A 24,753-nucleotide genomic window follows, 5' to 3' on the forward strand; every position below is an offset into this window, starting at 1 on the left:
CATAATACCTATAACTTAGTTAAATAGAACATGATATATTAATGCCATATTATTAAAATATTTCAATTTTATATTAGTTTAAATGAACACGTTGTACTATATCGAAATTTACAAGCAACTATAAAACCAAAAGGAAGTGTTGAGGGTAAGAATCATGGTGTCTGTTGACCACGATGCACAATGCGAAAACTCGTATAGTAGTTAGAAGTAAGAAGAACACTCCAAAAGTGCGGACTAATTTTAAGTTAGAGGATGAATTTTAAAAATTTTAGAGAAGAATGGACTTATAAAACTTTAAAAGAATAAAAATAAATTATTAATAAAAAAATAAAGTATTTTAAATATATGATAATTTGAAAATTTTAAGGTGGATTATTGTCCTAACCCTGAATTTATCAATGGGGTGTTGGATAATAAGGACTATTTGTAGGCCGACGAGCTAAACTGACATGATCAACAAATTCTATCATATGTATTTTCCAAAGGTCTTGATCATATACACTTTGATTGATTCGAAGATTTGTGTCTAGAGGACATAGATTTCTTGAAAAAATTAATGAGTTAAGATATATATTCGAAAGGTCTTGAAGGAATAAAGAGCTTATTGTTTTCAGAAATATTCTCCAAAGGTATAATAAAGGCAATGAATTTGTCATTGTTGATAGGAACAAATTGATCTTGTTGGTCATTGTGATTCACCACTTCTAATTTAGACAAAGAGCCACGATAGATGATAAGAAGGATTTTAAGTTTTTAATAAATTCAAGGTTTTAGGGGTTATTTTATAAATGAGAGATTTTTTAGGGTTTTAACAAAATAAAATGTCACGTGTTATGTATTTTTTGAGCAACAAAAAAAATTTAATGGACATTAATAGGGACAAACGCAAATTTTATGCTATGAGCCGAACTTATAAAATTTTAGAAGGAAATAAATTTATAAAATTCTATGAGGTGAAAAAATTATTAATAAAAAAATATAAAAAAAAAAAGTTTAAATTGTTAGAATCTGATATTTTAATGGACAATTGTCCCACCACCATCCTTCTTCACTCCGTTCATCCTTAAACACTAATAGATAAACCTTAAAATAATAGCAAAATAAAATGATAAGTTTAAACCAAAAATTGTTACGTAATTTAAACAAAAAGATATATTTTGAAATATTTATTTATTTCTGTTAACCTAAATATTAATATAAACTATATTTATTATTAAGGAAATGGATACTTTGTGCAGGTTTAGTTGAGGCTTATTTTTCTAAGGATTAATAAAAAAATGTTTAAATTATATATTTTTTCTTAAAGTATTGCTTAAATCATTTTTTCGCCCCATCTAGGTACTTAATCCTATAAATATTATTACTTTAATTGTCCTGACCGTAATGACCTTTAAATACTCCGTTAAGTGACACGTCACGTTCTGATAATTTAAAAAAATATATTTTAAAAACGTCAACTTTTCTTAATTTACAAAAACTCTCTAATCCCTAAAATTCTCAAATCTATAACTCTAATCTTAGCTCTCTTGTCAGCCATGATCGCCGTCATGACACGTCGTCTTTGTCATCTGTCATTGTTAGACTTCGTCATCATTGTCGTCGATTGACCGTCTAGATCATGTGAATTGATCGTGTCGTAATTTACAATTTTATTCTTCGTTGAGGGGATCACGCTATTCGTCGTTCGTTGGTTCCTATTCTGGTGGTTGTTTGTGGGATTATTGGTTGTCAGATGGAGGTGAGGTCGATGTCAAAGGCTGACGGACGAAGTGAGTTTAGAGATTGAAATTAGGTTTTAAAGTTTTTGGGGGGTTTTTTAAGTTTTCGATTTTTGGTTTTTTAATAAAAATATAAATTTTTATTTTTATTTAAAATAAAATTTACAAAATTACCAAAGTGTGCACATGTGTCACATAATAGAATTTTTTAACGATTGTTATAGTTAGGCCACCTAAAATTAGGGGTGAGCAAAACTCGGCTCAACTCGAAAAACCAATTTTTTCAACTTGATTCTAAAAAATTTCAAGTTCAAATCGAGTTGTAAAATATAACTCGAATAACCAAAAATTTTAGTAATTAGTAGAATAATTTTCAAGATTGAGTCAATGTTTGAGTCAAGTCCATCGACTTGTATGGTATATGTAATCATGTATGAAAAAAATAATATGTATTGACTATTGTATATGATTATAAAATACCATTTAAATTGGAATAAAAATGCCATAATATTGTAAATATTCACAATTAAATTTAAATGATAATGAATTCATAAAATGTTTTTAGAATAATCAGTCAAATAATAACAATGTAACACTCAATTCCTGTATACGTTTCCGTACAAGAGTCATAGATGCCACATCACTTGAAAACTTTTCACTTCTAAAGAACCAGTAAAAAATTTGTTTCCAATCATAAAACATTTTAATTTAATAATATAAAATGTTCATTAACTTATAATATGTAAACAAATCTTAAAGGTTCGACATATTAAATTTTTTACATCATCATAAGTCAAAATACTTTCAGAGCATTAAATAAATCTATACTGATAGGTAACAACATCAAAAGTAGACATAGTTGTCGTACAGTTACTGATGAGGCGACCCTTGATTGGCAATGTCAGATGCACTCCTTACTCCGCTCGCTAAAACCTACGTGTGAAATTAACACACGTTAAGTATTTACTTAGTGAGACAATAACACTACTGAGGTGATATCAATACAGAAGTATATCATAACTATCAAAATACGAATTAATTATTTCAAATCATTATAAGTTCTTTAGGGTGCACACTTAGTGCCGATACGATCATTCATAAGCTCATTATGAATTCTGTGGGTTGCACACTTAGTGCCGATACGATCGTTCAAAACTTATTATGAATTCTGTGGGTTTGCACTTAGTGCTGATACGGTTGTTCATAAACTTATTGTGAATTTCATGGGTTGCACACTTAGTGCTACGGTTGTTCATAAACTTATTATGAATTTCGTGGGTTACACTTAGTGCCAATACAGTTGTTCATAAACTTATTATGAATTCTGTGGGCACACTTAGTGTCAATACAATTGTTCATAAACTTATTATGAATTCTGTGGGTTGCACACTTAGTGCCAATACGGGTTTTCATAAACTTATTATGAATTCCGTACGCTGCACACTTAGTGCCGATACATAAAAATGCAAAATATACATTAACCAACATGCAATTATAACTCTCAATGTACATAATTGCACTCACCTGATTTACCACACTGTTATGCACCGATGTAGTCCAACTATTCTGCGACTTTATCCTTGCCTTTTTGTTTGCTTGACTCGGAGCTCGATTACGATCAATATAAGCATCCATAGTCACACATACAATATGATGTTAGTATACTTACTAACATTAATCGAAAGTACTAATACTCAAAAGTACTATTACATTTCAAATTCTATTAAAATTCGCCCTAACTTAAATTTCTGACTGAGTAGTATCGGCACCCTCCTATGGTGTCGATACTTCTATACTATGTACCGATACTCCTTTTAGTATAAATACCATTTTTGCATTCTAGAATCCATAGTATCGATACCCCCACAACAATATCGATAATGTTCATCATATTCATCCTTTTCAAATTTAAACTTATTGTATCGGTTCTATTCTTCCAGTACGATACCTTTACCCAGATTTTACATATTTCACTTCAATTTTACCACATTTTTGCCTAAATCTCTTACTTTTATCCCCAACCATACCATTAAACTCATCATACTTAATCCAACTAACTTACATCCATAATCTTCTTATAACATCTAAAATCTCCAAAGAACACTCAAAACTAAGAATCACACCAATTTTCAAACATGTTTTTAATCACTTATAAGGCTCTAAATCTCTTATTTACTTCTTTGGCAAGTCAAATATACTTTTAAACTTCAATAAAGAACCATATTTCATCATATCACTCAAAAATCCATTTTCTTAAATCTCAAATAAAATTTTGATCTCTTAGTTTTAATCCTCCTTGAACTTTCCTTAAGCCTCTATATCACTTAAGGTTTCAAAACCAACCCAAAAACAAAAAGAAAAAACCAACATTGAAGAATCCTTACCTTGGCTATCGAGGGCATGGGACTACGGGGAAGAAGAAGAAAACCACTTTGACTTATCCCCTTATTTCCCTTATTAAATATCCTTAATAATAATGAATGTTAAATTCATTTCCCTCTAAAGGACCATAATGTCCTTCCATTCTTTCATTCTTACTAATTAGTCTTAAACACAATTTCCTAAATCATTCCCTATACTTTTCAATCTACTCACTTTAACCCACCAAAATTTAAAATACTTTCACTATGGTCACCGACCAAATATTTGGGGTATTACAAACAAAGTATTTTACAAAAAAAATATCTAAACATTAAGAATGTATCGAATTCTGTTTAGTTTTAGAAAATGAAAGACATTGATGAAGTCACATTTGATTAAGACAGTTTGGCAGAGTTTTTGAAAAGTGACTTTTAAAAGTACAATAAAAAAGAATTTTTAAAATTGTTGTTTAAAATTTAATTGTTTGATATTGTTGTTAAAAATTGAGTTTGAAAAGATAAAATGTCCATTCTAGATATTATAGTATAAATTAAAAATATAAAATTTAAATACACTTATTAGTACTATGATGTATAAAATATATTAACTTAAACTATGATAAAAATATAAAAAATATTTTAAGATAACTCTTTTAACATTTGAATTTTAAGATAATAATTTAATCATTATGATGCAACCACAATCACTCGTTTAAAATTTAAAATAACATAATTTAAATGATTTATTTGTCTTTTAACCAATCAAATAAAAATTATATTATAAATTCAAATGAAATTATTATTATATATATATATATATCAAATTAAACTATAATAAAAATCTATTTTATTATAACTCACTACTAATATTTTAATATATAAAATATGAATTTTATTTATTTTTAAGTAATTAAAATAATTTATTAAGTAATAAATTATTTTTAAGGATGTTAATATTAAATAAAATGTAAATATAATTAAGGAGATTCTATGTATTAGTGAGGGTAAAATTATATTACTTCCAAACGCAAAGTTGAAAATGAAAAAACTAGAATTCTAACTTTTGCGGTTGGTTTAAACAACACTGTAATTTTTTTTTATTCAAAACGGATTTTTTAACTAAATTGTTTTAAGAAAGTCACACCAGAAGGAGTCCCTAAACTTATCAAATGAGAATATTAAAAATATTTTTATGTTTCTACAAAAATGTTCTAAATTGAAAAAGATAAAATAAATATTTCAAATTATAAATGACACGAGTTCAAAAGCATACAAATATAAAAAAAATATTTTTAAATATTTTTATTTTTAAATAATGTAGGATAATTATAATATAATATCTATTCAAAATTAACATCATTAATACTTGAACTCAAAATATTTAAGTAAAACAATATTTATTTTTATAACTAAAATTACTTAATAGATTCAAATCATTGATCCTATTCAATTCATAAAATATACGATTTTTTTATTTCATTTATCAAATATTTATTTTATGAAAATAATTAACCAAATACTTTTAATTAATGAAAATAAAATTTATTTTTATTTCTCAAATATGTTAACGCGCCATTGGTCTTAACAGATGAAGTTCACAAATTTAACCTCGTAGTAATTGGATGGCCAGTCAATATAAAGGGTGCTACTGTAATAGCATTATTTGAAACTTTGTAGGAACGCCAACTGAGCAATCCGCGTCGCAAAGCATCGGATCACGAATATGAAATATCGAAGCCATCTTGCCGTTAATTCATTCCCCACGTTTCAACTGTATCCAACGGTTATACATCTTCCACGTCACCGATCCTCGTGAAACCTAAACAAACCAATAATCCCCGCCATTTGTCTTTCTATAAAGACCACCTAACCTTTCATCAAACAATCCCATCTCAAAGTTTCATTGAATCCAATTTTCTCTCTCTTACCCCAAAGCAACGCAAAAGCTAACCCTTAGAAAAAGCAATGGCACCCAAAGCTGAGAAGAAGCCGGCGGAGAAGAAACCGGCGGAGAAGAAGCCAGCTGAGGAGAAGAAAACCGTCGGCGAGAAAGCCCCGGCGGAGAAGAAGCCAAAGGCTGGGAAGAAGCTTCCCAAGGATAGCGGAGCAGCTGCCGGTGACAAGAAAAAGAAGAGATCTAAGAAGAGCATCGAGACTTACAAGATCTACATCTTCAAGGTCCTCAAGCAAGTCCATCCGGACATAGGGATCTCAAGCAAAGCCATGGGAATCATGAACAGTTTCATCAACGATATCTTCGAAAAGCTTGCTCAAGAAGCCTCTAGACTCGCAAGGTACAACAAGAAGCCCACCATCACTTCTAGGGAAATCCAGACAGCTGTCAGGCTTGTACTTCCCGGTGAACTTGCCAAACATGCCGTCTCTGAAGGAACCAAGGCTGTGACCAAGTTCACTTCATCTTGAGAAGGGAATTTTAGCTGTTCTATGGTTAGGGTTAGGGTTAGGGTTAGGATTTCCCCCTTTCTTAAAGTAGTCGTGTGATTTTCTATCTTTAATTTCTAAAATTTCGGCATGTGTTTGGATATTTGGTTTGTATTCGAACGTGGATCTACTCGATTCCGATTGACCCTTGTAGAAATTAATGCAATCAAAATAATTTCGCTTGATTTCTAAGAGTTGACTTGTTTAATTGAAAAACAAAACTAGAACTGAAAGCTTAAAAGGAATGTGGAAGTTGGAAGAAGTAAAGATGAGAGTTGATAGATACATGGCCAATGCAGTGGTAAAGTGGGGCGAGGTGATTTCGGCAGTGAGTGCATAAGAGGAAGCTGTTAGCAGCATTCCTCAGGAATCTGACGGCGTATGGAGGCCACTCCTCCGTTGGCGGCTTCTTGATTGTGAGTTGTGAAGTGGATTAGACCTGATTTAATATTTGTATTAAATATATTTTTGAGAAATTTAACAGCAATTTATATGTAATTATTAAATTATTTTTTAATGTAAATGACAATTTTTAAATTTTTTTCTCATTCATTACAATATATATATATATATATTGCGTTTTAAAACCAAACAGTGCTCTTAACTTGTTGGTTTGGGTTTTGACTTATATCCTTTCTTGTTGGTTTGGGTTTTGACTTATTATGATAAATGATCACATTCTACCGTTTTAATATATGGTTAAAAAATGATGTTATTGGTTTTGTTATTATTTAAATAATAAAATTGATAAAAAAATATCAAAAATATTATTTTTTTTATCGATTTTGTTATTATTATGCATTTTTACCTATTTTGTTAACAAAACTGGTAAAGTATTATTGGCTTTGTTATTTTTTCTACCGGTTTTATTATTGTTGGGTATTTTATTAGAAATGTTAAAAAATATTGATGTGTTAAATATAAATAATAATGTTTTATGTAACTTTTTACCGGTTTTATTATTTAAATAATAACAAAACCGATACCTTTTTTAGTTGTATATTAAAGATATCATACCGTAAAACTTTTCACTTATTATCTTTGTTGAAGTTTGAATTCTTTAATCTCCAAGTTTGAGGTTTTATTTTTACTCAATTTTTTATTTAATCGAATGGTGACACATATCATCATATGATTAGGTAGCAAATAAAAAAATTATGTCAGCATATAATTGTGTAGAAAAAAAATCATTCATATTATAACACATGTCACAATATGATTAAAAGATTAAATTTATAAAATTAAATTTAAATTAATATTAAATTGATAGAATATATAAATATTAAAATTTAAATATATAATTATAAGTTAACTTTTTTAACTTCACGTTAATATTTCAGTCAACTATTAACGATTAGTAACTTAATTTAACGTATTTAAATAATTAGATGGTTTGATTAATAAAATTAAAAGATCAATGACAAAAAAATAAAAAGATTACATAATTAAATAATCAATGGTATAATTTATCAATTCTTTTATTACCGAATTCGTTCCGTTCGTACTCTTTTATACTAGTTTCGTTTTTAGCTATAGGAACTGATCAGGTAACTTAACAAATCACATATTCATTATATGCAACGTAAGGCTTACGTGGCAACGTCTATTTCGTTTTAAAACTGAATGTAAAACAAATCTAATCGTACCTAATCCGAGCTCTCCTCTGCACAATATTTAAGTCCACTATCGCCGAAGTCTGTGTGTATAAAGTGAAACGAAGAGTACACTTTTAATTCCCTCTTTTTCCCTTCTTGAAATCGCGAGTTGTTTTGCAGCTGTTATCATTTTATATTGACATGGCATCTCAAGCCAGCCTCCTACAAAAAATAGCTCAAAGGTACTGCTTTCCTTGATCGTTTTCAAGTTAATGAATATACGAATATGATATGAGTTCTTTGTTGAATTGAAAAGTCAAATAAAACAAAAAAAACTTTCGGTGGGTTTTTTAAGCAACATGGGCGGCTATTAGACAACAATTGTTGATTTTTTAGTAAGGGTAAATTATACTTTAGTCATTACACTTTAGGGTATTTTCAAAGATTAGTCCCTAAGCTTCAACTATAAATACCCTAGCTCATTTAGCTTCAAAATCATCCCAAAATCCCAAATCATTTCTTTCTCCCAATACTAGATAGCTTTCTTGTGAGTAGTGAGTGTTTTGTAAACACCTGTAAATTTTCTCTCTTAGTAAAAGATCTGCAGCAGTCCGGAGACGTAGGCAAAATTGGCTGAACTCCGTTATCAATTTCGGGTATTATTTTTTCGCTTTTATTTCGCATTCTCATTAATCTGGTTATAGGAAAATTACTCGTACTAGGTTTATTTCCCAACAACTGGTAATCAGAGCTTTTGGTTGTGAATTTTGTCAATTTTTTGTGAGGTTACTATTTATTACTATTCACGTGAATAGTGAAATTTTGTCGGCGATACGAATTTATCGACAGAGGTGTTCTAATACACGGTGGTTCGCAAGAATTGTCAGGGAACGATCCAAACGAAGCCAGATTCGAGTGGGAGCGATGGCTGCAGATGAAGGGAATGTGAAAATGGAGAAGTTCGATGGTGTGGAATTTAGCTTTTAGAAGATGCATATTGAAGATTTTCTGTACTAGAAAAATTTATATTAACCTCTCTCAGGAAAGCAACCAGAGGGCATGAAGAATGAAGACTGAGCTCTTCTCGACAGACAAGCCCTCGGAGTTATCCGATTGACGTTATCCCGCAATGTTGCTTTCAACATAGCAAAGGAAAAGACCACGACGAGTCTTATGACGGCTCTCTCCAGTATGTATGAGAAGCCATCGGCCTCAAACAAAGTGCACTTGATGAGGCGATTATTCAATTTGCGGATGGCGGAAGGGGCATCAGTGGCTCAACACCTGAATGAACTCAACACAATCACAACCCAATTGAGTTCAATGGAAATTGAATTCGATGATGAAGTTCGAGCTTTAATTCTCTTATCATCTCTACCAGACAGTTGGAATGCTACTGTTACGGAAGTCAGCAGCTCGTCGGGAAACAACAAATTAAAATTCGACGATGTTCAGGATCTGATATTGAGCGAAGAAATTCGACGGAGAGAATCGGGTGAAGCAAACAACTTCCTCAGCCTTGCACACGGAGTCCAGAGGGAGATCTTCAGAAAGAAATTCAAATCGTGGCAGATTGAAATCTAGAAGGGGTAAATCAAGAACAGGAAAGAAAGATTTTACCTGTTATAATTGTGACAAGAAAGGTCACTTTAAAAAAGATTGTCGAGCATTGAAGAACGATATCGGTGCACAGGAATCTGCAAACATGACAGAGGAGACAGGTGATGCCATGATTCTAAGCGTCAACAGTCCGATTGAATTATGGATCTTGGATTCAGGGGCATCTTTCCACTCCACCCCATGCCAAGAAATCATGGAGAACTATATCAGTGGTGATTTTGGGAGGGTTCATCTAGCTGATGATGAAACCTTGAAAATCATCGGAAAAAGAGACATCCGATTAAAGTTGCCAAACCAGACCACCTGGAAGCTGAAAGGAGTGAGACATATTCCTGGCCTCAAAAGAAATTTAATTTCTGTAGAACAGCAGATGCTGATGGAAAATTAAACCTATGGCACCAAAGGCTTGGTCATATGAGCGAGAAAGGGATGAAGACATTTTTGTCAAAAGGGAAGTTGCTGGATCTAAAGAATGTAGATGTTGGACTATGCAAGGATTGCATCTTTGGAAAAAAAAAGAAAGTCAGCTTTGAAAAGATTGGTAAGACACCCAAGGCTGAAAAGTTAGAGTTGGTTTATACTGATGTATGGGGACCATCTCCAGTTCCATCTCTTGCAGGCTCATTATATTATGTCACCTTCATCGATGATTCTACAAGGAAGGTATGGGTTTATTTTCTGAAGAAGAAATCAGAAGTCTTTGATACCTTCAGAAAATGGAAGACCATGGTGGAAAATGAGACTGGTCTGAAAGTCAAGCTGTTGAGGTCTGACAATGCAGGAGAGTACAGAAATCGTAGATTCAGAGATTTCTGCGCAAACAATGGGATCAAGATGAAGACAACAGTTCCCATGACACCGCAGCAGAATGGCGTAGCAGAGCGCATGAACAGAACTCTAAATGAACGTGCCAGAAGCATGAGGATACATGCCGGATTATCCAAATTTCTATGGGCTGAAGCTATCAACACTACAGCTTACCTGATCAACCGTGGGCCCTCAGTTCCTTTGGATGGCAGAATACCAGAGGAAGTTTGGTGCAATAAAGAACTAAACCTTTCACAGTTAAGAGTGTTTGGTTGTATTTCTTATGTACACAGATTCTGCTGAAAGAAGTAAACTTGATGTCAAGTCCAACAAATGCGTCTTTGTTAGTTATGGTGGTGATGAGTTTGGTTACCGGTTTTGGGACTATGAAAATCGGAAGATCATCAGAAGTAGAGATGTCATTTTCAATTAGAATGTGATGTACAAAGACAGGTCAACCATGGAATCAAGTAGCTCCAACACCGAAGCTGAAACAAAAGAATTTGTTGAGTTTGAGGAGATTTCTGGAAATGATGTTCAGATCACTCCTGAAGCAGTTTAAGAAGAACCAGTTACACCAAAACTGAGACGCTCCTCCAGAATTCCTAAACCAACCCAAAGGTATTCTCATTCTTTGTACTACTTGTTGCTGACTGACAATGGTGAACCAACGTGCTATGATGAAGCAATGCAAGTGGAGGATTCAGTCAAGTGGGAGTGTTCCATGAAAGATGAGATGGACTTGCTTATGTCAAATCAGACATGGGAATTAGATAAATTACCACCAGGCAAGGAAGCACTCTATAACAAGTGGATTTACAAGATCAAAGAAGAACACGATGGGAGCAAACGCTACAAAGTAAGATTGGTTGTCAAAGGCTTTCAGCAAAAAGAAGCTGCAGAGAATTTACATCTTGAGCAGTTAGATGTGAAGAAAGTTTTCCTTCATGGTGATTTGGAGGAAGAAATCTATATGAGGCAGCCAGAAGGCTTCATAGAGGCAGGCAAGAAAAATCTGGTATGCAGGTTGAAGAAGAGCTTGTATGATTTAAAACAAGCTCCTAGACAATGGTACAAGAAGTTCGATAGCTTCATGAGTAGCAGTGATTTTACCAGATGCCAAGCAGATCATTATTGCTACATCAAGAGGTTCGACAACAGCTTCATTATTTTATTATTGTACGTTGATGACATGCTCGTTGCAGGCTCAGACATGCAAGAGATTATACACTTGAAGCAAGAATTGTCAAAGCAGTTTGCTATGAAGGATCTGGGCGCTGCAAAGAAGATTCTTGGAATGAGGATTAAGAGAGACACAAATTTGGGGACTTTGATGTTATCACAGGCTGAGTATATCAACAAAGTACTTTCCAGGTTCAACATGCAAGATGTTAAACCAGTAAGTACACCTTTGGGTGTTCATTTTAGACTCTCTAAAGAACAGTCACCAAAGACGGAGGAAGAACGTGCACACATGGTGAAGGTGTCGTATGCCTCAGCAATTGGAAGTCTGATGTATGTCATGGTTTGTACTAGACTAGATATTGCTCATGTAGTAGGAGTTGTTAGCAGGTACATGAATAATCCAGGCAAGGTACACTGGGAAGTAGTCAAATGGATCCTCAGATATATGCGGGGTACTACAAACAAAGCACTTTGTTTCAAAGGTGGAGATACGATACTGACAGGCTATGTAGATGCTTACTTAGCCGGAAATGTTGACATCAGAAGAAGCACTACAGGGTATGTCTATACTCTAGGAGGAACCGCAGTGAGTTGAGTTTCTCAACTACAGAAGATAGTTGCTCTCTCCACAACTGAAGCAAAATATGTCGCTGTTACGGAAGCCAACAAGGAGATGGTATGACTCCAAAGTTTCTTGGAAGAGTTAGGCAAGAAACAAGAAAACAATGTCTTGTATTGCGACAGTCAAAGTTCTATCCATCTAGCGAAGAATCCGTCTTTTCATTCCAGGACGAAACACATACAATTGCGATATCACTTTATCCGGTCTCTTCTGGAAGATGGGATTTTGAAACTTGAAAAGATTAGTGGAGCTCAAAATCCGGTAGACATGTTAACAAAGACAGTGACTACGGATAAACTGAAGTTGTGTTCAGCTTCAGTTGGCATGCTAGAATAAAAAACCAGAAATATTGCTGCATTGATCGAGGTGTGAAGACAGATTAAAATCAGTCTTCAAGTGGGAGATTGTTGAGTTGAAAAGTCAAATAAAACAAAAAAAAACTTTCGGTGGGTTTTTAAAGCAACATGGGCTGCTATTAGGCAGCAATTGTTGATTTTTAGTAAGGGTAAATTACACTTTAGTCATTGCACTTTAGGGTATTTTCAAAGATTAGTCCCTAAGATTCAACTATAAATACCCTAGCTCATTTAGCTTCAAAATCATCCCAAAATCCCAAATCTTTTCTTTCTCCCAATACTAGAGAGCTTTCTTGTGAGTAGTGAGTGTTTTGTAAACACCTGTAAATTTTCTCTCTTAGTAAAAGATCTGCAGCAGTCCGGAGATGTAGGCAAAATTGGTTGAACTCCGTTATCAATTTCGGGTATTATTTTCCCGCTTTTATTTCGCATTCTCACTAATCTGGTTATAGGGAAATTACTCGTACTCGGTTTATTTCCCAACATTCTTTCTGTGGGGTTTTGGTTGGATTTTTTAATCCAGTTTCGATTTATCTTTTTGTAGATCTTTGTAAGCATCCAGTTGATGGGTTCTCAGCTGGATTGGTTGACGAGAACAATATCTTTGAATGGAGTGTGACAATCATTGGACTTCCTGATACTCTTTAGTACGCTCTTTTTCCTTTTTGGTAAAGTTTGTTACTTTAATTGAAATTAAGTGTTTCTTTTCAAATTCTTTGATGTAAGTTTTGTTTCTTGGCATTGAATCATCAACTGATGTTATAATTTACGTTGTTCTTGAGTAATCTTTGCTTTATAGCTAATGTTTTCGTTGTTTGTTGCCTTCATGTTGCTTATTCTCCGTTTATTATTCTTCTTCTTTAGTAATCTTAACATTAAATTGGGTTATATTGAAGTTGTTTTTTAGTATTTGTTGCTGTGAGAAAAATTGTTTTTAGTAATCTTGACATTTTATTATTTTTATTTTAAATCTTGTTTAACATAAATATTCTATTTTTTTTAGTGAGGGGGGATTTTTCAATGCCATCATGAGTTTTCCACATAACTATCCAAACAGCCCTCCAACAATGAAATTTACTTCAGAGATTTGGCATCCTAATTGTATACCTTTTGTTTACTCAGTTTCGTACTTGCCTTTATATGATACACAAACTAATTCCATCTTTATGTATATTGCAGTTTATCCTGATGGGCGTGTTTGCATCTCAATTCTTCATCCTTCTAGTGATGATCCAAATGGCTATGAGCTTGCAAGTGAGCTCTGGATACCAGTCCATACGGTATGTTTATGACATGCCATGTATTTTTGAATTTTCTTTTGTTCGTGCCTGTTCATATGCTAATAACATTCATATTCACAATGCCATTGATTTCAAATTTCTGGAGTTCATTTACTTGATTGCAATCAAGTAAATTGTTTATCGGACAAAGAAGAAAGATAGGAAAGAAGAGATATGCATCTAATTAGAAACCAACATTCTATATGAATGTTATTAGAATGATTTATTTGCATTCATAATTCTATCTTTATGTGTATTGCAGTTTATCCTGACATCTAAATGATTTATTCTTACTAGAATGAAGGTTGAAAATTATGTATTTTGTGGCATAAGTGAGTTTGATGGAGTTCACCAATGTGACAAGAATATTTTATGACCATAAGATACCCCTTAACCTTGACGGGTAAATTAAAGGGGCACTAGATGATTATTGCAATGGTTTCTCAGGTGATAGAGAGCTAGACATGTAAAATTGATGTTGTATTGGATAAATGTGACACGATTTATGCTTCTTTCAATTGGTGGGTGCTAATATCAGTTAAGAATTACTAATGTATTGATCATATCTATGTGTGGACCAAAACTATAATAACCCGAGTGGAATGAATTAATAACTATGTCAAAGGTGCAAGATATCTGACAGAAAAACAATAAAACATGGGGTAAATTGTAAATCGTCTGAGTAGCTTAAATTGGATGAAATGGATAAACAAATTCTTGTACATTAACATAATTGGTTTCAAATAAAGGCTTAGTTGAGGTACTGTCAAAATTTCAACAACTTAGTCTCTCTTGTTATTTCCTCTCCATTTATTTTATTATTGCTCCTGACTATTTTTTTTTTTTTTTGCTCGTCTTTTGTTTCTTGACCCTGTGATAGTGCACTAACAGATGTGCATTCATACTATTTGGCAGGTTGAAAGTATTGTTTTGAGTATCATATCAATGCTTTCGAGCCCTAACGACGAATCTCCAGCAATTGTTGAAGCTGCAGTAAGTGATTGTCTCGATTCATATATTTCCTTTCCGGTGCAACTGTTTCTTTTATTTGCTGGTGCTGATTAGATGTTATGGATGCCTTTCAACTTTCAGTATGGCAAATTGATTTTTACATTTACCTGCAACTTCCCTTCTGAATGTTGGATTCAAACTAAATTGTTTCACATATTATACAAAATTAACGTTAACTGGTAATTTTGACTAATTAAACCTTATTATAAATTACAATAATTTAAAATTTTCATTAAACATAAAGTTCATTTACAATTACATATACAGAATACTTACCCATAATTAGGATTTTTCTATCTACTCATAATTAGGGTTTTTCGGTCGTATAGCTGTGTTTTCTGAATCTTTATTGATTTTCATTTGCTGTCTAGACAAGGAGGGAATGACATACATGGCTCGACAGTACTTTGAAGATTTATTCAAATCGAGCTCCCCATAGATAGATGAGAGTAATGTAGAGGGTGTCAGTTTATGTATTACAGATGAAATAAATGCTTCGCTCATGAGATCATTTACCAGAGAAGAAGTGACAATTGGAATGAAGTCATTATGCCTTTTAAAAGCATCCAGAGAAGATGGCCTTGGAGCGTTATTTTACCAGAGATTTTGGCACTTAATTGATACGGAGATTTCAGACTATTGTATTGCCCTCATTGAAAATCTAGCAGATATGGAGGAAATCGATCACACTCATATTGTCTTGATCCGAAGGTAAATTCTCCAAATAATTTAACCCAGTTTCACCCAATTAGTCCGTGTAATGTAATTTTCAAAATTGTTTCGAAGATGTTGGTATTATAAATGCAAGGTTTTCTAAATAGTTGTATTGATGAAGCACAAAGCGCATTTAAGTCCCAGGCAAGTTGATTACAGAAAATGTTATCACAAATACTCTTTTATGAAGAAACATATGGGTTGCAAGGGATACTTTGCTCTAAAACTGGACATGAGCAAGGCATATGACAGAGTGGAGTAGTGTTTTATTTGAAGAGTGATGGAAAAATGGGATTCTCGAAAGCTTGGATAGCAATTTTAAGAAGATGCGTTTTGATTGTCTCTTATTCAGTAGTACTAAATGGTGTACCAGGAGAAAAATTTCTTCCTCGATGAGGGATTCGCCAAGGCGACCCCCCTATGCCCTTATCTTTTTCTGATATGTAGTGAAGGTTTATCTACGCTAATCTGTCAAGCTGTCCACAATGGTGAAATTGAAGGCGCAAATGGTAATAGATATGCACCGACAATTACTTATCTTTTATTTGCGGACGACAGCCTTATTTTCAGTGAGGCAACCGCTTTAAAGGAATAGAAAATCAAGCAAATCTTGTCAGTATATGGTAGATGCTCGGGTCAACAAATAAATTTTGACAAATCACGAGTCTTTTTCAGCTCAAACGTCATTGAAGAAAATCGTAGTGACTTTAAGCGCACCTTAGAAGTATCGAGTTCGTCAAATTTGGAGAAATATTTAGGTTTGCCAGCGATTGTGGGTAGGAACAAAAAGGGAGCTTTCATGAATGTCAATGACAAGATTCAAAGTTGGATTAGAAGTTGGAGTATCCGTGCATTATCTCGGGTGGAAAAGAGGTTTTCATTAAATCAGTTTTAAAGGCTATCCCTATCTATGCAATGAACTGTTTCTTTTTGCCAAAGATATTTTGTAAGAAAATAGAGAACATAATAGCCCGATTATGGTGGTAAAAAATCTGAACAAAAACGAAGAATTCTTGGTGTTCGTGGGAGTTTCTAAGTCGTTTAAAAAACGATGGAGGATTAGGTTTCAGATATATGGCTAAATTCAATGTTGCTCTGTTGGCAAAACAGGGATGGAGTTTCTAAGTCGTTTAAAAAACGATGGAGGATTAGGTTTCAGAGATATGGCTAAATTCAATGTTGCTCTGTTGGCAAAACAGGGATGGAGATTGATTGTAAACCCTGCGTTCTAGTAAACAGAATGCTTCGAGCTAAATATTATCCATCAAGTGATTTTTTACACTCATTTATACATCAAGGAAAGTCATTCAAAACGAGGAAATTATTACCTCGGTTCGTGTTCGGTATCATGAATACTCAAGTGGAAGCCGCCTTTAAACCCAACAGTGAAAGTGAATTTTGACCAGAGAAAGAATGAAGCAATTGCAGGTATCATAATCAGAGATGACATGGTTTTGGGTGCATGCAGAAAGCTAAAACAGAACGTTACCTCAGCGCTCATGGCTGAGGTGTTGAAAATAAAAGTCTAAAACAATGGCTAGCAGCCGGCGGCTATTGATTCAAAGATGGCTGTAATTTTGGTTGAAATTCATGGATGGTAAAACTACACATTTAGTCATTGTACTTTTAGGGTATTTTCAAGATTAATCCTTAAAGCTTCTACTATAAATACCTTAGCTCATTTAGCTTCAAAACCATCCCAAAGCATTCTAGCTTTCTTCCAACACTAGAGAGAGTTTCTTGAGAGTTGTTTTCTCCTTTTTATCTAGAGAGAATTATCATTGTTTTCTCCTTGGTAGATCGAGAGAGGTTGTAATTCCTATTTTCTCATAGTGAAATTCTTCTACCGTTGCCCGTGGTTTTTACCCTAAATATTTTAGGGGTTTTCCACGTAAATTTTGTGTCTCTTTTATCTTCATTTTTATTTTCTCAAATTATCAGTTGCGATTTTGCTCTATCCGATTGCCGTCTTCCGCAACAATTGGTATCAGAGCTAGATTAGAGTGTGTAATATCTGCTTATTGTCTTTGTGGTTGCCACCAAAAGGTGGATCCTCCAACATAAGAAAGTAAGAAGTTATTACTCATTCTTTGAAGGTTCCAGAGAACTATTCACTATAGTGAAATAGTGGGAGCTATCCGTAAAAGAAGCTATGGCAACGAAATTTGATATTGAAAAGTTCAATGGGAGAAATTTCTCATTGTGAAAATTAAAAATGAAGGCCATCCTGAGGAAAGACAGGTGTCTAGCGGCTATCAGTGAAAAGCCGGTGGATTTTGCAGATGACAACAAATGGATCGAAATGGACGGAAATGCTATGGCAAACTTTCATCTAGTATTAGCAGATGAAGTATTGTCAAGCATCGAGGAGAAGAAGACAGCTAAGGAGATATGGGATCATCTCACCAAATTGCACGAGGCCACATCGTTGCACAATAAAATTTTCCTTAAAAGGAAATTGTACACTCTCCGTATGCCAGAATCTACTTCAGTGACAGAGCACTTAAATACACTGAACACCTTATTTTCTCAGCTTACATCCTTAAGCTGTAAAATAGGAGAACAAGAACGTGCTGAACTCCTACTTCAAAGTCTACCGGATTTGTATGATCAACTCATCATCAACTTGACAAATAGTAATGTCACCAGTCTAGTCTTCGATGACGTTGCAGCTGCTGTTCTACAAGAAGAAAATCGGCGCAAGAACAAGAAAGACAGACAAGTAAATCTGCAACAAGCAGAAGCGTTGACAACGACGAGAGGGAGATCAACAGAACGTGGCCAAAGCAGCAGTCACAAACATGGTAGATCGAAGTCCAGAAGCAAAAAGAATTTAAAGTGTTACCACTGTGGAAAGAAGGGTCACTTGAAGAAGGATTGTTGGAGTCTCAATAAAAACTCCAATCCACAAGGCAATACCGCAAACTCTTCAGATGATGGAGATGCTCTATGCTGTGAAGCATCAACCACCGTAGAAGGAAGAAAACGATTTGCAGATATATGGCTCATTGATTCGGGAGCAACATATCACATGACCTCAAGAAGAGAATGGTTCCATCATTATGAACCTGTCTCAGGAGGATCTGTTTATAGTTGCAATGATCATGCCTTAGAGATCGTTGGCGTGGGAACCATCAAATTGAAGATGTATGATGGAACAATTAAAGTTGTTCGAGATGTGCGGCACGTGAAAGGCCTGAAGAAAAATTTATTATCCTACGGATTGTTGGATAATAATTCTAGCAAGATTGAAACACAGAAAGGAATCATGAAGGTGTTCCGTGGAGCGCTTGTGGTGCTGAAAGGCGAAAAGATAGCAGCAAACTTGTACATGCTAAAAGGAGAAACTTTGCTAGAAGCAGAAGCCTCTGTTGCCTCATGTAGTTCATATTCTGCAATGCTATGGAATCAGAAACTTAGACACATGTCAGAACAAGGAATGAAAGTCCTTGTGGAGCAAAAACTACTTCCAGGCTTAACAAAGGTATCACTTACTTTGTGTGAGCACTGCATAACAAGTAAGCAACACCGGTTGAAATTCAACACATCAAATTCTAGAGGCAAAAGTGTTCTAGAATTGGTTCACTCTGACGTATGGCAAGCACCGGTCACATCCCTAGGCGGAGCAAAATACTTTGTCTCATTTATTGATGACTACTCCAGGAGATGTTGGGTGTACCCTATTAAGAAGAAGTCAGATGTGTTTGCAACTTTCAAAAACTTCAAAGCGCGGGTGGAACTTGATTATGGAAATAAGATCAAGTGTTTCAGAACAGATAATGGAGGAGAATACACAAGCGAAGAATTTGATGACTTTTGCAAGAGAGAATGCATCAAAAGACAGTTCACGGTGGCGAACACTCCTCAACAAAATGGAGTGGCAGAGCGGATGAACAGAACCTTGTTAGAAAGAACACGAGCAATATTGAGGGATGCAGGCCTAGAAAAATCATTCTGGGCAGAAGCAGTCAATACCGCCTGTTATTTGGTGAATCGAGCTCCATCAACTGCAATAGAGCTGAAGACACCAATGGAGATGTGGACTGGTAAACTAGCTGATTATTCAAACCTCCATGTATTTGGAATTATTGTGTACGTGATGTACAACTCCCAAGAAATTTCGAAGTTGGATCCAAAATCCAGGAAATGTAAATTCTTGGGGTATGCTGATGGTGTAAAGGGGTATCACTTATGGGATCCCACTGCCCACAAAGTGATCATTAGCAGGGATGTTATCTTTGTAGAAGATAAGCTACAAAGAAAGAAGACGATGATAGCGCTGAAAAGTCAGAGACTACACAGATACATATGGAAAAGGAGGTTGAACAAGGAGATTCTTCTTAAGCAGAATCAGCACATGATGAACAAGAACCAAAGAGTTCTGAAGCTCCAACAACTCGTCAATTAGATCGTGTGAGAAGACGTCCCAATTGGCACTCAGATTATGTTATAGAAGGTAATATTGCATACTGCTTTTAACAGAGGACGGTGAGCCATCAACATACCAGGAGGCAATAAACAGCTCAGATGCTTCACTGTGGATGATGGCGATGCAAGAAGAAATCGAAGCCCTTCATAAAAATAATACATGGGACCTTGTGCCACTACCACAAGGAAGGAAGCCAATTGGTAACAAATGGGTCTTCAAAATCAAGCGAAATGGTGACGATCAAGTGGAGAGGTATCGTGCAAGACTGGTGGTCAAAGGATATGCTCAGAAAGAAGGTATTGATTTCAATGAAATATTTTCTCCTGTGGTTCGACTAACAACAGTTCGAGTAGTTTTGGCAATGTGTGCTACATTGAACTTACATCTAGAGCAGCTAGATGTTAAAACAGCTTTTCTTCATGGAAATCTTGAAGAAGAGATTTATATGCTCCAGCCTGAAGGTTTTGAAGAAGAAGAAAAGAAGAACTTGGTTTGCAGGTTAAACAAATCTCTGTACGGTCTAAAGCAGGCGCCGAGGTGTTGGTATAAGAGATTTGATTCCTTCATAATGTGCCTTGGATACAACAGACTTAATGCAGACCCTTGCGCTTATTTCAAGATGTCTGGTGATAACGATTTTGTTATATTGCTGTTGTATGTGGATGACATGTTGGTTGCAGGACCCAACAAAGATCATATTGAAGAATTAAAGGCACAACTGGCTAGGGAATTTGAAATGAAGGACTTGGGATCAGCAAACAAGATTCTAGGGATGCAAATTCATCGAGACAGAAGTAATAGGAAGATTTGGCTTTCACAAAAGAATTACTTGAAGAAGATCTTGTCACGATTCAGCATGCAAGACTGTAAGCCAATTTCTACCCCTCTTCCTATTAACTTCAAATTATCCTCCAGTATGAGTCCTAGCAGTGAAGAAGAGAGGATGGAGATGTCTCGAGTGCCGTATGGATCGGCGGTGGGAAGTTTAATGTTCGCTATGATATGCACAAGACCAGACATTGCACAAGCAGTGGGAGTGGTTAGTCGGTACATGGCAAATCCAGGCAAAGAGCATTGGAATACAGTAAAGAGGATCCTGAGATACATCAAAGGGAACTCAAATGTTGCATTATGTTACGGAGGATCAAACTTACTAATTAATGGGTATGTAGATTCTGACTATGCAGGGGATTTGGATAAAAGCAAATCTACTACAGGATATGTGTTCAAAATTACTGGTGGAGCTGTAAGCTGGGTTTCAAAATTGCAGTCAGTTGTGGCTACATCCACAACAGAGGCAGAATATGTAGCAGCCACACAAGCCAGTAAAGAAGCAATTTGGTTGAAAATGCTATTGGAGGAGTTTGGGCACAATCAAGAGTATGTCTCTCTATTTTGTGACAGTCAAAGCGCCTTGCATCTAGCAAGGAATCCAGCATTTCATTCAAGGACAAAGCACATACGAGTTCAGTACCATTTCATTCGTGAAAAGGTAGAAGAAGGGACGGTAGATATGCAGAAGATCCATACCAAAGACAACATAGCAGATTTCATGACGAAGGCGATCAATGCTTATAAATTTACTTGGTGTCGATCCTCTTGTGGCCTGTCAGAAACATAAGCAACATGATGGTATAAGGTAGAAAGAATGGTGTGAAGATATGATTGTTTCAATCAAATCTTCAAGTGGGAGATTGTTGAAAATAAAAGTCTAAAACAATGGCTAGCAACCGGCGGCTATTGATTTAAAGATGGCTGCAATTTTGGTTGAAATTTATGGATGGTAAAACTACACATTTAGTCATTGTACTTTTAGGGTATTTTCAAGATTAATCCTTAAAGCTTCTACTATAAATACCCTAGCTCATTTAGCTTCAAAACCATCCCAAAGCATTCTAGCTTTCTTCCAATACTAGAGAGATTTTAGAGAGTTTCTTGAGAGTTGTTTTCTCCTTTTTATCTAGAGAGAATTATCATTGTTTTCTCCTTGGTAGATCGAGAGAGGTTGTAATTCCTATTTTCTCATAGTGAAATTCTTCTACCGTTGCCCGTGGTTTTTACCCTAAATATTTTAGGGGTTTTCCACGTAAATTTTGTGTCTCTTTTATCTTCATTTTTATTTTCTCAAATTATCAGTTGCAATTTTGCTCTATCCGATAGCCGTCTTCCGCAACATGAGGCGGTGGCAGCATATCACACGTTGCAGTTTGCAACAGACATGGGCTTCAATAACATTATTGTCGAGGGCGATTCTCGAACAGTAATACGCAAGTTAGAGTCAAACGAGAATGTTTTTTCAAATATTAGCACATGGATATGGGACAAAAGAAGGAAAGCTGACCTTTTTTTATCTTGCATGTTCAATTTTATCTTCAGATTTGGAAACACCGTTGCTCATTTGTTTGCTGTAGACACATTTTCATCTGGATCGTTAAATAATTATGTCATATGCTTCCAATATATATCGTTAAATAATTATGTCATATGCTTCCAATATATATATATAACATGGTTTTGAAAATATATGACATTTATAGTTTTGAAAATATAATATATATATATTTATATTCTAAGTTGTAATATATAACTTTGAAAACGTGTATATATATATATAATTTTGAAAGCTTATATATTTTTAAAAATATATATATAATGTAAAGTTTTAAAATTATAATATATATATTAGTGGAATTGGGCAAATAATCCAGTCGGGTGGATTATTTAGCCCAATAGGGCAACATGAAATTTATTTTGGGATCTACAACAAATGTTACAATGCCCATGGAACTCATCATGCCGACGTGACGAGTTCCATAGGATATATTTTTTAATGGGTCGTGTCATGTGGGTCCCACAACCCAAATTTATTTAATATATTTTATAGGACTCGTCACGCGGACATGACAAGTCCCAATAAAAAATATTTTTTTGTAAATTTTAAAAACATTGTTTATATATATATATATATATATATATATATATATATATATATATTTTAATGGTAAAGGAACTCGTCACACCGGTGTGACGAGTTTCAACAGCTAGATATTTGAAAGTTTAGACCGTTGGATTGACCATTATTGAACGAGCACATTTTTTTAAAAAAATTCAATGGAACTCGTCACGCTGATGAGACGAGTTCCAACGGCTAAAATTTTTACATACATAACACACTCTTTTCATCTTTTACACATAACACACTCATTTCATCTTTTACACACAACACACTCTTTTCATCTTCAATCTCTTACACAACAAACTCATTTTTTTCTAACCAAATACATTTCAATCAATGAGTAACAAAATTTGCACAGTTGTCCATTATAATGGAAAAATTCTACAAACTGATGTTGGTGTTGTGTTTAAGTCACATAGACCCATCAATATGATGTTTCCTATAGATGTATCTCATCGCTAAATGAAGCAAAAATTTGAGAGAAAACTTGGGGATTATGTTTCATGTTTAAGTTATCGGCACCTAATCTCCTCAAATCCAATGACATATGGAAAAGTCAGCTTGATGATGATGATGATGTTGCTGTTATGGTTGGACTTCATCAATCATTAAATAATAATATAGTGGAGATGTAAGTTGAAACCACAAATACAACTGACATTTCGACCTTATCAATACCAACTCGAAGAGCAAAAGAAGCAGACCCTATCGAACCATATGCAAGTGATAGGGATAATAACCTTGTTGGACGGTTTGGTGAAAGTCTTGCTAAATTTGGTGAAGATGATGAAGATATTGTTCCGTTGGTAGACGATGACGACACACCATTAGTTGATGAGTTTGATGTTTTTTAGGTTGCTTTAGAGGGACAAGGTTTGGATGTTGAGGCTGATGTAAAGGAGGCAGCTCTTTCAAGATGTCAAGGATTGTAGAATGCTCCAAATGTTTGGGCAAAAACACACCCTCAAACTGAAATACCGCCATGATTTGCCTCAGTATCATCAAGTAGTTGCAATGAATGAAATTAACTATGATGCTATGCGGAATCCTGAAATATATGATATGTCAGAGTTATGTGGTTCTTCAAACGAACGATCATCTGAGTTGGCCATTTGGTCTCAGTTTGAAACAAAAAAGAGGCATAACTAGCAATCAAGGAGTACTGCCAATCAATGAGTACTGCATCAAAGCTCATCTTCAATTATATGTCATGGAGTCGGATCAAAAGACTTATTTCGTACGGTGTATACACCATGATTTTGGCTATAAATGGAGGATACGAGTATCATACCTACAACAGAAGAAGTTGTGAAAAGTCACAAGGTTCAATGCATAACACATATGTACAATGACCTCATTGACACAAGATCACAAACATTTAGATTAGGATGTCATATGTTCTTATGTGAAGTTGTTGGTGGAAAAAAAATCCAAGAGTGTTTGTTTCTGTGTTAGTGACATCCATTTGGAATACATTTGGTTAAATTCCGACTTATTACAAGGCATATATGGCTAAACAGAAAGCAATGACCTTGTTGTATTGTGATTAGAATCAATCATATAATGAGCTACCACATCTGCTACAAGCAATGGAATTTTTCATCCATGGAACCATTGTTAGGTATTATACTCATCATGCTGTTACGCTTGAGGGAGAC

General features: G+C 34.5%; 2 protein-coding genes across 2 annotated transcripts; both read left to right on the forward strand.

Annotated features, from left to right (window-relative positions):
• Window positions 1–5,975: 5,975 nt before the first annotated feature.
• LOC120182691 (histone H2B-like) lies at window positions 5,976–6,677 on the forward strand. The gene has a single exon (XM_039187587.1). The coding sequence runs from the start codon at window positions 6,044–6,046 to the stop codon at window positions 6,500–6,502; it is 459 nt and encodes a 152-aa protein (XP_039043518.1). The 5' UTR covers window positions 5,976–6,043; the 3' UTR covers window positions 6,503–6,677.
• A 2,389-nt stretch (window positions 6,678–9,066) lies between these two features.
• Window positions 9,067–15,089, forward strand: LOC120182720 (ubiquitin-conjugating enzyme E2 13-like). The gene is made up of 5 exons (XM_039187607.1): window positions 9,067–9,082; window positions 13,250–13,352; window positions 13,709–13,806; window positions 13,885–13,985; window positions 14,901–15,089. Exons 1-5 carry the CDS (start codon window positions 9,067–9,069, stop codon window positions 15,048–15,050), a joined length of 468 nt encoding a protein of 155 aa, XP_039043538.1. The 3' UTR covers window positions 15,051–15,089.
• The last annotated feature ends 9,664 nt before the right edge of the window (window positions 15,090–24,753 follow it).

The sequence above is a fragment of the Hibiscus syriacus genome, unplaced genomic scaffold (genome assembly GCF_006381635.1).
Source record: "Hibiscus syriacus cultivar Baekdansim isolate YM2019G1 unplaced genomic scaffold, ASM638163v2 tig00112737_pilon, whole genome shotgun sequence".
Classification (NCBI taxonomy): domain Eukaryota; kingdom Viridiplantae; phylum Streptophyta; class Magnoliopsida; order Malvales; family Malvaceae; genus Hibiscus; species Hibiscus syriacus.

Coding starts and splice junctions, on each gene's coding strand:
- LOC120182720 (XM_039187607.1), top strand. Junction 13,353..13,708: donor GGACTTCCTGATACTCTTTA/GTACGCTCTTTT, acceptor TATTTTTTTTAG/TGAGGGGGGATTTTTCAATG. Junction 13,807..13,884: donor AGAGATTTGGCATCCTAATT/GTATACCTTTTG, acceptor TGTATATTGCAG/TTTATCCTGATGGGCGTGTT.
- LOC120182691 (XM_039187587.1), top strand. CDS start 6,044: ATGGCACCCAAAGCTGAGAAGAAGCCGGCGGAGAAGAAACCGGCGGAG.